Consider the following 18279-nt stretch of genomic DNA (forward strand, 5'->3'; position numbering starts at 1 on the left):
TTGGAAGCTAAGATCCAGACAAACACTAGACTAGGGAAAGGAAGAGGTGGCAGAGGGGAGGAAAGATGAGGGGAGGGAAAGAAAGGAGGGAGGAAGTAGAAGATACAGAGGAAAAAGGAGGGAGTGGAGAGGAGATGGAGCAGAGCAGGGAGAGAGAGAGGGTCATGTTTCAAAACAAAGGCTCCACTCTGAACGCCACCCCCTGGCCCCGGCCAGCCTGGAAGGGCTGTGATTTCTGCATTAAGCGTCCTCTGGGCAGAACAAGGCCCCGCGGCCAGGCTGAGAGCCTCCCGCAGCCCCTGGCGGGCCGGGCCGGCTCGCGGCTCGCGGCGTTCATAGCTGGCCCCGCGCCGCGTGCAGGCCCGCTCCCCGGAGCCCGCGAGCCCCGACCTACCTTCTTTCACGCCGGGCAACTTGGACTGATCCACGCTCACGTCGGCCATGGCGGCCGCTGGGCCTCGGGCGCACGGAGACCTCGGCGCACGCCCACCTCGCGGGCTGGCCGGGTCGACGCCGAACTCCCCCGGGCCGGAAATGCACCGGGAGTCCAGTACGGAGGGAGAGAGGAGACAGAAAGGCGGCGGTGGCGGGGGGCGGGGGCTGCAAGGCTGCACCGCACGCCGAAGCGCGCGAGCCAGACCGCCTCCCCTCGCTCTGGTGCCTGCCGCGCCCAGCCCCGGCCACAGCTTGGCGTCAGGGAAGCCAGGACCGAAGGCTGCACCTGCCAGCTAGGCGCCAGGATAGGCCCAGTCTGAGCTCTACTCTGGGATTAAGATTTGTGTAAAATCCTTAGTGAATACCAAGCAGGCTCTCTTGTATCTCAGATTAGTGGGTATTTACATACATACATACATACACACACACACACACACACACACACACACACACACACACATAATTACATACATACATATGCATACATGACTATGTTTGTGTGTGTTTTATATTTCTTTCTTTTATTTTTTTTTAAAGGAACCAGTATACAATAGACACTGAATCAAATTCTGGGCCCTTCTGGAAAAGGAATATTCACAACGAGCAGGGAGAACTGAGTCATTCATTCAACAAAAACCTATAAATGTCTACCAGATCGGATGTTCAGTTCGGGGGTGGAGAGACTGTGACATAATTGTATGGGCTTCCCCTGTTCAAACATGCCACTCCGTGGTCTATAATTCTGACATTTGTATTTCCCTGAAATAAACGACTTTTCTTGCTTCGGCTCATGGATCTGTACAGGAGGCACTCTCCTTTAGGAACTGTCTCTTCCTCCTGAAGGAAACATTCCAGTCCTAAACTGTATCTTCACTAATCTTATCTTTCAGTCCATTAGTCCACAAACCATGCATATTTATCAAAGAATGGGTGTGAGATCAAAATGGGCGGAGCAGAATACATACCTGGGCTTGCTACATAGAGGGCACAGTAGAAAATTAGTATTCTAATGCGAGAGAGTGGGAGGTCACTCTCACTAGCAGACAATGAAACCAAACTGAAGATAAGCAAAGATAGGAGAAGTAGAGAAGAGGGCATTTCCTCCATGAAAACACAGTAGCAAAACACAGCTGCTCCTCAGAGCTTAGAGGCCTGTTGGCAGGGTTGTTGAACTCTGGAATCTCACCCCAACATCTTGTCAAAGTTCAGTGTGTCATTTCAGCCACTGGCTTAAACTGGCTTCGGATCTCAGTTCAGACTCCTAGTGTGAGAGGTCAGAAGGAAGTGGCACGGTTTTAACTTGACACTAAAATTGGTTCGCAAAAATTAAGGTGAAAAATAGAGCAAAAACTGGATCGGAAGTTGGCAAGCTGCTACTCACAGGCCAAACCCAGCCCACTGACTGTATTTGTTTAAATATGGCATTTTAAATGTATTGTTTTTAATTTTGTTTTTTAAGCCCAAAATCTAAAGTGCTGTTATCAAAGCCTTTGCAAGAAAAGTTTGGACTTGCAACAGATAGAGAGCACACTCTGTAAGCTAAGTGTGAAGAAGGAAGCTGTAACAAAGTAGGTTGAGGGTATTTTTAAATGTCCTGCCTTATATGGACCTGTTTTTAATTTCCCACTGTTATAGAGAACATGAATGATGACAGCATTTCTGCTTTTCTTTCCTTCTCTCTAAATTATCTCTACTTCTCTACGAAGCTGTACCCCTGGAGACTGGCATCCACAGATGGCACTCCTTGTTCTTGCTTCCTGCTGAGTAGGAATAGGAGAAGTAGTATTCTCCTTTTATTGGATATTTCCTTTATTTATGTCTCAAAGGTTATTCCCTTTCCTGGTCCCCCAACCCACCCCCGGAAATCCCCATACCATCCCCTCACACCCTGCCACCATGAGGGTGCTCCCACACCCACCCACTCCCTCCTGCCTCCCTGCCCTAGAGTTCCCCTACACTCCTGCATAGAGCCTTCAAAGGAGCAAGAGTCTGTTTTCCCTTTGATGTCGGACAAGGCCATCCTCTGCTACATGTGCTACATAAATGGTTGGTGGTTTAGTCTCTCTTGGAGCTCTAGGGGTGTCTGGTTTGCTGATATCGTTTTTCTTCCTATGGGGTTGCAGAGCCCCTCAGTTACCTCAGTCCTTTAACCCCTCCATTGGGGACCCTGTTCTCAATTCAATAGTTGTCTGCAATTATCCACTTCTGTATTTGTCAGGCTCTGGCAGAGCCTCTCAGGAGGCAGCTATATCAGGTTCCTGTCAGTCTGCACCTCTTGGCATCCCCAATAGTGACTGGATTTGGTGACTGCATGTGGGATGGATCCCCATGTGTGGCAGCCTCTGCATGGCCTTTCCTTCAGTCTCTGATCCACAGTGTTTTCTGGAGACTTTGTTGTAATTGTTGAAAACTTTTGACTCTCAAAAGCTATCGTTATCGCTGATTCTGACATAGATAGACAGGTCCTACTGTAAACAGTTACAAGTAAATCTAAGACCGATAGTTCTGAAGTACTACTTCTAGAAGTAAATTTAATTGACCCCCATATAATTGAAAGTTCGTTCATTTTGGTTTAGTGTGGTTTTGGTCTTTCCAGACAGGGTTTTTTCTCTGTAGCCCTGGCTGTCCTGGTACTTGCTCTGTAGAACAAGCTGACTTCTGACTCACAGATCACCCTGCTCCTACCTCCAGAATGCTGGGATTAAATGGGATGTGATACCTATACCCCGCTGAAAGTTCTTGACTATTGTAACTATTGCCTTGTGAAGTCTAAGAAGTTCTGAGCATTTATAGACCTCCCCTCCTGTACCTATGGCTAAGATGAAGCCAAGAGAGACAAGCGAAGCAACGGCATTTTAGTTTGGGTTGGAGATGTGTGTAGTTGTGGAAATCTTTACTCTTCCGAAATGAGGTTTGGGGAGGAAAGATTTATCTTTCGGCCCATTGGCGAGGCAGCAGAGAGAAGCCTGCACTCCGCAAAGAATATATGAGCTCTTCAGTGTTAAGGCAGGGGTAAGAAAAAGATGGAGCGGCTGATGTTTTTAATAGAAAGTGAAGGCAGCACAGCCGTCCCATAGGAGGTTAAAGCGAGCTGTAAAAGGGAAGGGTAAGGTGGGATTTGAACACAGGTAAGCAGATTTTGAGTAGGTCAAAACCCATATTAATATTGAAAGCATTTGTAATCATTTAATGTGGACTCTGTTTAATTTCGAAAGAACTAAGTCCAATTAGCCATTGAAAGACACTGAGACCAAACTATCTAGTAGAATGAGGACTCTCATTAGGTGGGTAAGGAGGGGAACATTCACCATGGACACATCAATCTAATTAATGACTAGAAAAGCCAGTAGCCAATAGGAAAGCAGAACTTCAGGCCTGGCACTGAGAAACACTTTTACCCATTAGGGAAAGGGGCAGAAAGGCAGGAGTGAACCCGTTGTGCAATGGAGGAGTAAAAGGAAGGATTGTTTCTTTGGGTTTTTGGGTTTGGGTTTGGCTTGATTTGATTTTACTTGTTTTGGAAGTCCCCCGCAGAGCAGGAGAGACTCAAGATAGGAGACAGACTTAGAATCATCCAATTGGTGAGTGTTGCAGTTGCCTGGTGAGGATGGGACAGTTGCCTGGGTCTGAGATTCATAAAAAGGACTTAAAGGATGGTTTTGTAGGTGGGTAAAGCCTGAAGGCAGAAAGGACAGATTTAATAAGCACGAGCCCAAAAGGTTTCCTTCTACGGCTTCAGGCTGGCGTAGGTCGCTAATGGCCACTTTTCCTTCCAATGGCCCCGCAGCACTCTGTCTGGGTGGAATGGCTTCCCACGGTTGCTAGTTGCCTCGGTCTTGCCAACGCCCCTGTGAATAGTCCCTTAGTTGTGTTCTTTTCCGTTAAATCGTGTTGATTGTAGCATGTTTCCTGCCTAGAAGCTGACTAATTCGGTGAGATAATCTGCAGGTTTGCTTCTCTTAAAAACATCCTCGCTTCTGGCCAGAAGAAACATAGAAACAAAGAAGTTAAAGTTGCGCCTATTCTTTAAAGAACCGGCTGCTTTTAATAGAGAAAGTAATAAAGAGGAACTGGGTTCTGCGTCCAGTTTCCAAAATAGAAGATTTGAAAAAACCCTGCACCGCTGGGTTCGCCTCCAGTGACTCACGCCCACGCCGTATCTGCCCTAAATCTGAACAATTCAAGCTCAGGGTTAGAGACTCTTTAGCCAAGGATTGAAGCAACAAGGGGCATAGCTCATTTTTAAAAGAGTTTAACAAGGAATGATTGTGTGATTAATTCCCCTAACCATCCTAAAATGTCAGCTCTGCGATTTAAGTAACAGTCCCGTGAGAAGTGTAAATCGCTAAATTGGGTCCGATCCTAAAAAATTCTTCCAAGGCCAAATCATGACTCGAATGTCCTAAGAACTGTTATTTACAAGTCAATATTCGTACCACTAACGACTTTTTTAAAGAGAAGTGATAGGTCCTCAACTAGAAGGTTATAAGGTATGGTGTCACACACCTGCAATGTGTGATGCAGCAACTGGAGGCAGCCGGTTGTGCATTTGAAACCAGCCTGGGCTAACAATGCCCATCTCATTAAGAAAGGGCCAGGCAAGAGTAATCTTATATTCACATCAGAGGACTCTCAAATGGCTGAGAAGCACCTAAAAAATGTTCAAAGTCCTTAGTGATCAGAGAAATGCAAACCAAAACGACCCTGAGATTCTGCCTTACATCAGTCCCAATGGCTAAGATCAAAACCTCAGGTGGCAGCACATGTTGGCAAGGATGTGAAGAAAGAGGAACACTCCTCCATTGCTGGTGGGATTGCAGACTGCTACAACCACTCTGGATATCAATTTGGAGGTTCCTCAGAAAACTGAAAACGGACCTACCTAGATATCCAGCAATACCCCTCTTGTAAATATACCCAAAAGATGCCCTACCATGCCACAGGGGCACATGTTCCCTATGTTCATAGCAGCCTTATTTGTGATAGCTAAAAGCTGGAAACAACACAGATGTTTGACAACGGAAGAATGCATACAGAAAATGTGGTTCATTTACACAGTGGAATACTACTCAGCTATTAACAAGGACATCCTGAGTTTTGCAGGCAAATGGATGGAACTAGAAAATATCATGCTAAGTGAGATAAATCAGACCCAAAAGGACATGTCTGGTACATTCTCGCTAATAAGTGGATATTAGCCAAAAAAAAAAAAAAAAAAAGTATCCAAGATACAGTCCACAGAACTCTCAAAGGTCAACAAGCTGAAGGGCCCAAGTGAGGACACCTCAGCCCCACTTGGGAGAGAGAAGAAAGCAACCACCAGGGAGGAGGGAAGAAGGGACAGGGAAGGAAAGAGGATGGGAGTGAGGGTGGGCATGATCTGATATTGCGTGGGGGAAAAGGACTAAGCCCTGAGGGCCAGCAGAAAGAATGGAAATGGGACCTTGAGAGGAAGGAGGTTGAGAAGATGCTCTAGAATGTAACAGACCTGGGAGGTGAGAGACCCTCAGGACTCAAATGGGGAGGGGGCTGGAGGAAACGCCCCTCAGTGGGGAGAGGGAACTTATTGAACCCACCTCTAGCAGAAAGATAGGGCATTAAGTGAGCATTAAGTGTGACTGCTATCCCACAGTCAAAATCTCTGACCTGTCTGAAAAAAAAAAATGCAGGGATGGAAATGGAGAAGAGCCTAAGGAAAAGAAAGTTCAGCAACCAGCCTAAAGTGGGATCCAGCTCAAGGGGAGACCTCCAAACCTGACACCATTACTGAGGCTAAGGGACGTTCACAAAAGGGACCTACCATGACTGCTCTCCAAAAGACCCAGCAAGCAGCTGAAAGAGTCAGATGCAGATATTTGCACTGAACCAAGGAACAGAAGCTGCTGACCCCTCTGGTTGAATTAGGGAAAAGCTGTAGGAAGCTAAGGAGGAGGGCAACCCTGTAAGAGGACCAGCGGTCTCAATTAACCTGAACCCCGAGATCTCTCAGACACTGGACCACCAACCAGGCAGCATACACAGCTGAGATGAGGCCCCCAACACATATACAGCAGAGGACTCCTGGGTCTGGGTTCAGTCAGAGAAGATGCACCTAACCCTCAAGAGACTGGAGGCCCCAGGAAGTTTAGAGGTCTGGTGGGGTGGGTGGGGTGGGTGGGGTGGGGACAACCTCGTGGAAACTGGGAGGAGGTATGGGATGTGGAACAGTAGGGGAGTGGACTGGGAGGGGAAGAAAATCTGGAGTGTAAAATAAATAAATAAATACCCATCAGAATGTGTAGAAAATGGACATAAGAAATCTACTTGGAAAACATAAAATCCCCCATTGGAACAACTGGAAAGTATACAGTCATAACAGCAGAGATTTCTATCTGGTATATTGAATGTCCTCCCTAACACTTAGATTAGTCATTAATCCGAGTATGTAGCAAGCAGTCAGTGAGTATTTGTTAGAAATGAACAGAGTTATCTGATTGTATTATCAGCAAGCGTCACAAATAAAAAAGAATAAACAGAAAACAAAATGGACAAATGAATTAATGATGCTAGACCTTGACGACACCGGGATGAGGGGCTGCACATGGCATTACACAGAGTAGAAAAGACTCTTCTCTCGTCTTTGACGACCAGCTCCTGTTGCCTCCTCAACAGGATCTATACACAAGAGCTGCTTCGGAGTAAGGCTGTAAATAGAAACGTAGTCTACGTACACCAAAGCGATGGTGTTTGTTTCCTAGGGACACCAGAGGATTTCAAAATAGGAGGGTTGAGTGACATATATTTCAAGCTTAGAAGTGAGAATTTCAATACAGAAAGGTATAAAAGATATAATTTCTTCTACAGTCTCTAACTCTTCGTCTTGCTGGTGTCTGCCTTGTTCACAGGTTCCAATGCGGTCTTTGTTCCAGGTGCATGCAAGCAAGATGTCTGTGCTATGCCTACATTTCTTCTGTGTAGTCACAAGTATCAGTCACATTAGGAGCAAACACACTCTAAACATCTCACTTTAAACTAATTTCCTGTGACAAACCCAATCTCCAAACAGGGTCCCATTCAAATGAACGTTGAGTTCTCCATTCAGCATGTCTCTTTGGGGGAGATATAACTCAGGTCTAACAGATGTTACCGAGATATCAAATGCATCGTGCTGCCTGTGTCTGTTTGTCTCAGACCTCAAAGAATTTTCATGTGGACCTTCACAATGAAGGGGGGTAGAAAGATAGAAATCTTCATGATAACATGGAAGGAAGGGGTGTGGGCCGAGAACAGGAAACTTGAGAGGCCACCAGAAGACACTTTGTTGATGACAATAAATAGACCATGTTTACATGTGATGTATAACCTTATGTTTCTTGAACTACATGCACCGTATCCCCTCCCACCTCAAAGCTTTGTGAAAGAAGAAGATTATTTAACTTTTAACCTAGTTGTAAACTACATTTCTGAACAATATTTAAAAAGAAAACAACAATCTTATGGGACTGGAGAGATGACTCAGGGGTTGGGTGAGCACTGTTCTTGCAGAAGGTCTGGTTTCAGTTTCTGGCAACCCTGTTAAGTCGATCACAGCTGTCTGTCCCCTGCTCCAGGGGAATCTTATGCCTTCTCCCAGCTTCCCTAGGCACCTGCATTCACATGTCTATAGCTATGAGTAAAAGTAATGAGTAACATGGGGAGGGTTCTTAGCAACCTTTAGGGGTGTAATTTGGAACCACCCAAATCCTTCACATACCGTTGCTCTTCCTAAAGAGCTGCACTCATGCTAAGCCATGTCTTACTCTTTCCCTGAATCCCACTCTATTAATCCCTGTCCTTAACATTTGGGTTACACATATCTTAATCCCCAGCTCCACGTCATAAGAGCTCGCCCTCAAATTATTTCCTATACCAAAGCCTCTTTTGGCCTGAATAGAGAGCTCTAAAGGGAAAGGGGACTCTTCTGGCTATCGCGGGTGGTGGAGTGGAACTGTGCCTGCTGGTGACAATACTGCATGGTCGTTCAGGACCCTTAAGCAGACCTTTGATGCAGCACTCTTCTCCCGTTCATTCCAGTATCGTTCCTCTGTCATTATCGACCAAATCCTCTTTGTCTCCTGCTGAGCCCACCTTGCCCTTCCTTCCCTAATGAAGACTGTTGTCTGAAGACATTGCAGCCCTACCAGTTCCCTAAATTAGCAACTATTTTATTTACCTACCAATAGTCCAATGAAGTGGAAGCTTCTGGTTTCTTTGGAAAGTTGTGTTGGCTGGTGTTTTGCTGGGGCAAACACGTGAAGGAATGTTTTCCTGAAATGGACACAGGTGAGAGGATGTTTTGCTAAAGCAAGCACACGAAAGGACTCGTGATAAAGGATTCTTCCTGATGACATACATCTATTGGTCTGCTTTACACGCATAGTTGAGCTCCAATTGTCATGACTCCGTAGAGAGAAATTCACCAAAAACTTCTGATGGCAGGCTGGCTGCTTCTTGCCACTTCTGCCAACCTGTGCAGATTGATAACGTGATGTCAGCTGACACAGACTGGAAGACTCGAGTGCTGGGGCAAGTCACATGGTGAGGTAAGACCTGTGGAGGACACGTGACGTTTGAGAAGCATATAAGTAGGATTCAGTGGATTGTCAGAGGGACTCGCTTGTAGAGCCAGTTCTGCAACGCTTCTTGGTCTCTGGTCTTTCCAGATCTTCCCTTTGTGGAGAGATGTGCAGCAAAGATCTTCAGGTAGCCCTGGTCCCTCCTGCTTACACGGGCCGATACCCTCCTGCTGACAGGTGCCAATCCGACTGAGACCTGGCTGTCTCTGTTAGTCATGCCACTGCTACTGCTGCTATCCCAAAACTACTGAACGGAACTGCTGGCATATCTGCGAAGTATTTGCAAGTGGATCACGCTACCGCTGCTGACCGGTGAACTGAACAGTTCATTTCCTGACAATGCAGATAGGCTTCGCTCCAAAGAGCAATTTCTAAACAGGTCCGTTTCCGCCATATCCTAATAACCATTCCTTCCCAATACCTCTGGTGGGCTGGAAGGGAGGTTAAAGTGTTTAAGAACCACCATAAGGTTCTTTGAAAATCCCAAGCCAACAATCTAATGAACCTGAACGTGCCTCTGTCTTCCTCTCACCCCATCATCTATTCCAGAATCTATTCTTTGGTTCTTTAAGTCCTCCCAGCTTTGTTCACAGTCACACCGATCTCTCAATGACAATTATCTGCACTACAGGGTTACTTCCCACTCCTCAGAACTTATAGTCCTTTGTCACTGCCCTGCCACCAGGTACCTCACTGATGTCAGTGTCTCTACAGACATTCCTTTCGTAGCCTCATCTCCTTATCTTTAACCTCCTTCCTTCATATATAGTCAATTTTGCTGATAGCACAACATCGCTCTTTGGGTACATTATAGAGCAAAGTGGCTTGTTTTACTTACAATCTTATCCAAGACAGAATGGATGCATCTGATAGTAACTTTTCTGCTGACAGAGCCCCAAGGCAATGTAGAGCATCACATATATACATATATATGGCAAGATATATATTGAAAAATGTATAATATGCATGAATATAATATATTGATATATATGCATCAGTATATATGTAAAGTTAAGAGCCTAAAAACAGGCTTGGCAAATTAAAGAGTGTCTAGAAAATCAACTGCCTGCCAGAACAAAACTCCAAAAATGCCACAACATATTTTTACAAAATATCTTTATGATGCCCAACATTGAACTAAAATTTATTAGATGTGAAATAACTAGACCTAAAAAATATTGAAAAAAAAACCATGAATCAATGAGCACATAAAATGAGATGGCCCAAATTCTATATTTAGTAGACAAGGACACTAATAGATTATTGTAAGCAAGTTTTATGTATTTATAATATGAGCCTACAGTGAAATATATGGTCAGTTGTCCGTTGGGGAGCCTCAATACAGAAGTAAAGGTGCATAAAAACCTTTGAAGAGCTGTTTAACGTGAATGTAGAAGCAAAATTTCTGGTAATGAAAGCAAATACCGAGTGACATGAACTAAACTAATTTTCCATGGCTGAAGTATGGAAGATTTGCCTAGAAGGTGAAAACATGGCTCATCTCGCTCTACGTGGGTCAAGTCTAAAGCCTGACAGATTCTATTACCACAGTTTTCCACATAGATCATAAAGAGAAATGGAAAGGTCTTGAACAAAATGTCAGTGAATCAAATCAAGAAATATATCTGTATTGAAATGGAACCCTGTGGGTTGGTATGAGACTACAGTCCTCAAACGTGGGAGGAAGCGAGTTCTATGGAACTCTTACTGACATCCACATTTTATACTGCACCCTTCAAAGAAGTAATTTTTATTACATTTATGCTATGATTATCTACATAACAACTAAAAGAAATTTAAAAATAATTACTGGACATAAAAGGCAAGAATATAGAATATAAAGTTAGTATACACAAATAGTTATATTTCCATCTATTAGTCACAGTTGGATGAAAAAGTTTTTGATTAACACATTTTCTTGTAATTAAAACACTCATTATTTTACGCTGAAGTTTATCAAGTATAAGCAAGACTTACAAGTCAAGCATTGGCTTTGTAGCTTGCTCATAGTGACTGAAGACAATCTGGAGTAGACGATCAATTGTCGCTTCCCAGTTGACAAATAAATATTTTAAGAGGCCAGTTTTCTCAATGTTGACTTATGAACATAGCATAATTCCACTAAACTGGTCTTGTAAGTGTTTTCTCTCTTTCCTGCCCTGCCTTCTTGCGACCTCAGACTCCCCAGTACAGTATTACAATGTGGCATCCCCAGTACAGTATTACATTGTGGCATCCCCAGTACAGTGTTACAATGTGGCAAGCACTGCAGGCTCTGTTTTCTCCTCATGGCTTCAGGAAAACAGTTAACAGAAGACTTAGCTTCAGACGGAAAACCGAAGCTACAACTCGCATTCTGGATATAGGGCCTAGTTCCCCGGATGCTGTGAAGCAGACTGGCACAGCTGACTGGCCCTTATGGCTGTCACAGTGACTAAGCTTCCACTTCTGATGAACAGATGGACAATCACTAAGAGACGAATGGTTGTTACAATTGATTGGTTCAGAGCTAGGCATGGTAGCGCAAACCTGTCATTCAGCACTTAGGAGGGTGTGGCAGGAAACCGCACAGAGTTCCACCGCCAGCTTCTCATGCAGAACGAGTCTGAAGCCAGCCTGACGTAAATAGTAATGCATCCCTCACAAACGAATGCCAGGAATTGCTTGTTATAATTATCAAGTTTTTAGAGTTTCATAAAGAGAAATAAATGTAAACTTCGTGGGCCTCTTGTGCCAAAGAAAAGAATGGATCCCTGTCACAGGAACTGCCCCTTTGTCAGAGAAAAACAGTGTACGTTGAAGACCAGAGTTAGGACTCATTGACTCCAAGTCTTGTTGTCAAATGACTACAAATGTCCTCTGGAAAGGTTAGAGGAACTAACTGTATCTACCTAAAGATCTTGGCCTATCTTTCAATAAGATCTGTTTTTAAACAGACTTATACTTGGAAACATTGATGTCAAATGTTTTACTAGACAGATACATATATGTCACTTCACCATTGGCAGATGCTGCAATGGAAGTAGGTCACATAATGAGTAAGTGGGATAATGACATCCTATTGAAAGCTGGATATATAGAAACAGAGTTGTAAATATGTCTCTAAGTAGGCTCACCAGGTGTGTACTATAGCATTACGATTCATGCCACAGTGAAACAACTATATAACTTACATAATCCAATTGCAAAAATCGTGGTATTAATTCTCTGACCTTTGGGATTTAAAAAAAGATCATGGCGACAACCTTAAGCATCTGTGACTTCATCCCCTACACAAAGGATAATAAATAATTAAGGCAAAGTGTAATGTTCCAGAGGAATGTAAGAGATCTGAGCTACCATCAGAGACCTAAAATATGTAAGGTCATTGTCACCAGAGTTTTCCCAGTCAATTCACTATTGTGACCCTTGTAATAAACAACTAGACCACAGTAGATGAGTGAAGAGTTTGTATGTCAAGTGTGAAGCATTGTGAAGGATCTGAGATATGTTTTCACTTGCTAGGCAGTAAGTTAGTCTGCCATATTTAATGCACTTTGACAGAAAATGTATTATGCCTGAGATCAAGACAAAATGGCATCTTTCATTTGTTTGTTTATTTTTACAGGAAGAACAACTGTAAGAATAGAACTGTGGTGATTAGAAGGAAAATGGCCTCCTTAGGCCTATAGGGAGTGGCACTATTAGGAGGTTTGATCTTGTTGGAGTAGATGTGGTTCTGTTGGAGGAAATGTGTCATGGGGAGTCTTTTAGGTCTCAGTTGCACAAGCTCGAACCACTATCAGCATCTTGCTGCCTATGGATGCAGATGAAGAACTCTAAGTTCAAATCTCTGAAAATGTAAGCCAGCCCCAATAAAATGATTTTCCTTTATAAGAATTGCTTATAAGGGGTTGGGGATTTAGCTCAGTGGTTGAGCACTTGCCTAGCAAGTGCAAGGCCCTGGGTTCGGTCCCCAGCTCCAAAAAAAGAACCAAAAAAAAAAAAAAAAAAAAAAAAAAAAAATTGCTTTATAAAAAAGAGAGTCACTTATCAGTAATAAAACCCTAATTAAGACAGTAACATTCATCAGTATCCCAACCTTCATTCACAAAAGATAATAGGAAGACAACCAAGAAATATCTTGGTGATAACTATCTGTTTACCGGTGTGTGTTACAAGAGAGAAGCGTCACGCTTAGGTACCCCGAATCTTTTCTAGCAGGCAGTATATTCCTTGATCTTGGCTTGGCCAAGCACATTATCTTTCTTATTCTGTACCAGAAATAACTCCATTGTTTCTTTGAGGAACAAGCCACCTTTGCTTTTCAAGATTGACTATTACTCAAACATCTTTCAAGGTAATAGATTGGGACAATTGAGGGTCCAACAAAATTATGTGGGAGCCTTGGTCACTGAAAAATGGCTCTAATAGGAGATATAGTATCATTATTATATTGCAAGAGCCAGCCATGGGTACTTTGTTATGCTCTTCTGTGTTATTGATCTTACTAGGAACAAGTACAGTTAGCCTTTACATAGGCTCTACTCTCTCTTTCTCTCCCACTCTACGTTGTAGCATAATCCTAAGGTATCTTGACCAAGTTGCTGTTGATCTTTCCCACATGTTGTGAAACACACAATAGGCTTTTCAGGAGACATTCTGATTGGCCTTTTGTCAGGTCTGTGCTGATTCAACAGAGTAATCAATGCCTGAGTTATGGTAGAAACAGCTGAGCTAATAATAAAGCTCCTGCTACCCACTGCCAATGTGAAAGATTCTTCAACAATTCCTCCCAGCAGTCTAGATTTATCCCTTCAACATCCATCTGCTGGCTTCAGTTTCATAAGAAATACCACCACATGCAGTTGGTTTTCTCACTCTGTGGTGGTTTGAAAACTCTTGGCCTGGGAAGTGGAACTATTAAGGGGTGTGACCTTGTAGGGGTAGGTGTGGCCTTGTTGGAGAACGTGTATTAGTGTGGGAGTCGGTTTTGAGACCTTCCTTCTAACAATGTGGGAGACAGTCTTCTCCTGTTTGTAGTTGGATCAAGATGAAGAACTCTCAGCTCCTCCTACACCATGCCTGCCTGGATGCTGCCATGCTCCCACCTTGATGATAATGGACTGAACCTCTGAACCTGTAAGCTGGCCCCGATTCAATGTTGTCCTTATAAGAGTTGCCTTGGTCATGGTGTCTCTTCACAGCAGTAAAAACCTAACTAAAAATATACTCCTCATCTTTCTTCTTTGGCTTGTGTTCTTTTGTATCCTGCAATAAAGCATCAGTATAAAGTTTTGCCTCCATTTTCCGATTCAAAAGACTCAGGATAAGAAGGAGAGACTAGAATGGGGAGGAAGTATTGAAATAGAGTTAGCGAAGATTTTGTACTGCTGCATTAACTCCAGATCACGGAGACTCTCTCAGTGTGGACCTAAGGATTAAGATCAGGCTTCATCTTGATAATATGCAGTACAATTAGAATGCACATGGGGTGTCAAGGACAAGGCTCTACATCAATAAAAAGGACTCGGGCATTTATTAGCAAATCAAGCTGATATTGCTGGTTCTCTCTGTACAATTCTTATGAGCCTCTCATTTCATTACATCAATCCTGCTAGTAACTCTTCTGTCCTATCAGGAGGGATGGATAAAGGTTAGAGTTGAACTAAGTCTTCTGCAGGGAATTAGTGAAAAGCCCATTAGCAGGGAAATTGTCCCTTCTTGATTTCCCATTCTTCCACAGAAGACAAGAACTCCAATCCAAGCCTTTTTTTTTTAATAAAACCTTGTTATTAATGAGGATAGTGCATTTTACAACTGTCCCAGGTGAGCTTAAAAGCAGGTCACAGATTCAGGCATGGTGGTACACACTTTTAATCTGGGCCACACCTTCTGCTGGAGACCTACATAAGAACGTTGGAAGAAGGAAGACTCTTCTTTGCCTGCCTGCTTTGTGAGACTGAGAAACTGCTAGATCCTTGGACTTCTATTCACAGTTGCTGCTGACCATTTTTAGAAAGTTGGACTACAGCCTTTATTATAAGTCATCAACTTCCCTTACTATATAGAGACTACCCATAAGTTCTGTGACTCTAGAGAACCCTAATATAGAAGTTGGTACCAGAAGTGAGGTGGTTCTAGAGGAGCAGAAGGATAAGGATGAGTTTTTTAAGAACCTGGAGTTGTTTTAATAATTCACCAGCACCTTCAACTCCTGAAACCTCTCCAGACACTCTCTCTCCTGGGAGCTCAGAGAATATGGAAGGCCAATGGTGGAGACTATATTTCAAACTTAAAGAAGCTAATGCCTTTGATTATCTTGATCCATCAATTGTAACTGGTGATTAATTAGGTGATCCAGTGTACAAAGCTTTCTACAAGTTGGGGGGAAAATTGAAATTGGAAAACGATTTTGCTGGTTTGTTACTCTAAGTATCTCTGGGGAAAAAAAATGAAGGAAAAGAATGAGCTGTACGGTAAAATTAAACTGCTCCAGATGCAAGTAAACAATCTAAAGGTTTCTAAGTTTGCCCTTGAAGAGGCTCTTCTCTCCATCAACCATAGAGCTCGAGTTGCAGGAAAATTCTCATTATAAGGTTGGCTGAATTACAGTGAAAATCCAAGTCTTAGCCTCAGAGGGTGTCAGCAGTTTAAGTAAGGGCATTAATTGGCAAAGAATGGGAGCCTATAACTTGGGATAGGGATGTGTGTGAAGACCCTGTTGAAGCTAAGAATTTCAAATCTTCAGATTTTCAAGGGTTTTCCCCACCTGAAGAAGTAGTACCCTTAGCCCCACCCCTTGAAATAATACTTTTTCACATGAGAAAATTAATCTCCCAGAGTCTGATAAACCAGCAATGACTTTCTCTGAAGAAAATGCCAGACAAGGCAATACTGATGTTTCTCAAGGCCCACCAGTAGACCTATAATCAGACTCAAGGCAAAACAGGCCCCTAGAGGGGAGGTAGAAAGTATAGTACATGAGGTAATACTACATTGTTAAGGAGCTTAATGAGTTTGCTAATTCACTCAAGCAGAAGCCTAGGAATATGCATGGGAATGGATTTTAAGGGTGTGGGATAATGGTGGAAGGAACATAAAGCTAAATCAGACTGAGTTTATTGCTATAGGCCCTCTGACTGGAGATTTGAGGTTTAATATGGAAGCTTGCACAGTTAAAGGAGGTGTCAGAAGTTTGTTTGAAGGTTGGTTGAAGCATCTATCAAATGATGCTCTTCTGAAAAGGAGTTGGAGAAGCCTGATATCCCTTGGCTTAGTGTTGAAGAAGGGATTATAAAGCTCCAGAAAATTTCCATGTTAAGTGGATACATTGTATAAAACCTAATCCTCCACAATGGGAAGGCCCAGAAGATATGCCCTTCATGAGTCCTATATGATGCAAACTGGTGAGAGGGGCACCAGCACATTTGAAGGGTTCTGTTCTTGTGCTTTCCCTTGTGCCAGACCTTAGGGTTGGAGACGCTGCTGCTCAATTAGATGAACTAAATGCAGTGGGTTTAACTGGGCCCCGAGGTAACAAGGGCCAGGTGTCAGCATTGAATCGCCAGAGACAAGGTGATCGTAGTTGTTATCATGGACAGCATAGACAAAACAATGTTTATAATGGCATAGCCTGTAATGGCCAGCACAGGAGAGGTGGAATTTATAATGGCATGACTCATTCAGACCTTTGGTACTGGCTAATCAATCATGGTGTTTCCAGGCATGAAGTAGATAGAAAGCCTACTGCATAACTGTTTGATCTGTATAAGCAGAAAAATTCTCAACCAAATGAAAGAAAGGCTGCATTGGAATGTGGTAAAAGGCAGTCTTGGCCAGTGAATCAATTTCCAGACTTGAGCCAGTTTGCAGACCAAGAACCCCTTGAATGACGGGGTGGCCAGGGTTCCCTTAGGAAGGATCTTGATAAGACACCTAAAAGTTTTGCTGTTAGCCTTTCTCCAGTTCTTCCCCAGAGGGACCTACAGCCTTTTACAAGGGTAAATGTACACTGCGAGAAGGGAAATAATCAGACTTTCCAGGATCTTTTGGATACTGGTTCTGAATTGACATTGATCCCAGGAGATCCTAAGAAACATCCTCCAGTAAAAGTAGGGGCCTATGGAAGACAAGTGATTAATGGACTTTTGACTCACAGTAGGTCCAGTAGGTCCCTGAACACATCCTGTGGTCATTTCCCCAGTTTCAGAATGTATAATTGGGATATATATACTTTGAAATTGCAGAATTTTCACATTGGTTCCCTGACCTATTGGGCTATTATGGTTGGAAAGGCTAAATGGAAGTGTTTAGAGTTGCCTTTGCCAAAAAAAAAATAGTGAATAAAAAACAGTATCTTATTCCTGGAAGAATTTCAGAATTACTGCACTAAAGATGCAGGGGTGGTGGTTCCTAGCTCTCCTACCTGTCTAGTGCAGAAGACAGATGGATCATGGAGAATGACAGTTGACTATTGAAAACTAAATTAAATAGTAATTCCAATTGCAGCTGCTATACCAGATGTAGTTTTGTTACTTGAGCAAATTTAACACATACACCTCTTGGAACCTGGTATGTAGCTATTGATCTGGCAAATGTCTTCTTCTTAGTACCTGTCCATAAAGACCACCAGAAGCAATTTGCTTTCAGTTGGCAAGACCAGCAGTGTACCTTTACAGTTTTGCCTCAAGAATATATTAACTCTCCTACCCTGTGTCATAACTTAGAAGGGATCTTGATCGTTTGTCTCTTCCACAAAGTATCACATTGGTGCACTATATTGATGACATTATGCTGATTGGATCAAGTGAGCAGGAAGTAGCAACCACTTTGGAGTCATTGGTAACACATGTGTGTATCAGAGGATGGGAAATAAATCCAACCGAAATTCAAGGGCATCTACATCAGTGAAAATCTTAGGAGTCCAGTGGTGTGGCACATGCAAAGATATTCATTTTAAGGGGAAAGATAAGTTATTGAACTGGCCCCTCCCACCACCAAGAAAGAAGCACAATGTTTATAGTGGGTCTATTTGGTTTCTGGAGACAGCACATTCCTCACTTGGGTGTGTTACTCAGGCCCATTTACCAAGTGACTCCTGAAGCTGCTAGCTTTGTGTGGAGCCTGGAACAGGAGAAAGCTCTTCAACAAGTCCAGGCTGCTGTGCAGGATACTCTACCACTTAGACCTTATGATCCAGCAGACCTGACGGTGCTTGATGGTCCCCACCCCAACCCCCTCCTGCTCATTCTCCTGCAGTTTGAGGCTG

The 18279-nt window shown here is 43.3% G+C and overlaps 1 protein-coding gene across 1 annotated transcript in view; it reads right to left on the bottom strand.

Moving 5' to 3' along the window:
- Ccdc50 (coiled-coil domain containing 50) overlaps nt 1-752 on the bottom strand; it is a 47534-nt gene extending 46782 nt beyond the window's left edge. The window contains exon 1 of the mRNA XM_032900046.1: nt 395-752. Coding sequence (XP_032755937.1) covers nt 395-443 — 49 coding nt within the window. The 5' untranslated portion in view covers nt 444-752. The remainder of the gene's footprint in view (nt 1-394) is intronic.
- Between the last annotated feature and the right edge of the window lie 17527 nt (nt 753-18279).

Source organism: Rattus rattus, chromosome 4 (genome assembly GCF_011064425.1).
Source record: "Rattus rattus isolate New Zealand chromosome 4, Rrattus_CSIRO_v1, whole genome shotgun sequence".
Taxonomy (NCBI): domain Eukaryota; kingdom Metazoa; phylum Chordata; class Mammalia; order Rodentia; family Muridae; genus Rattus; species Rattus rattus.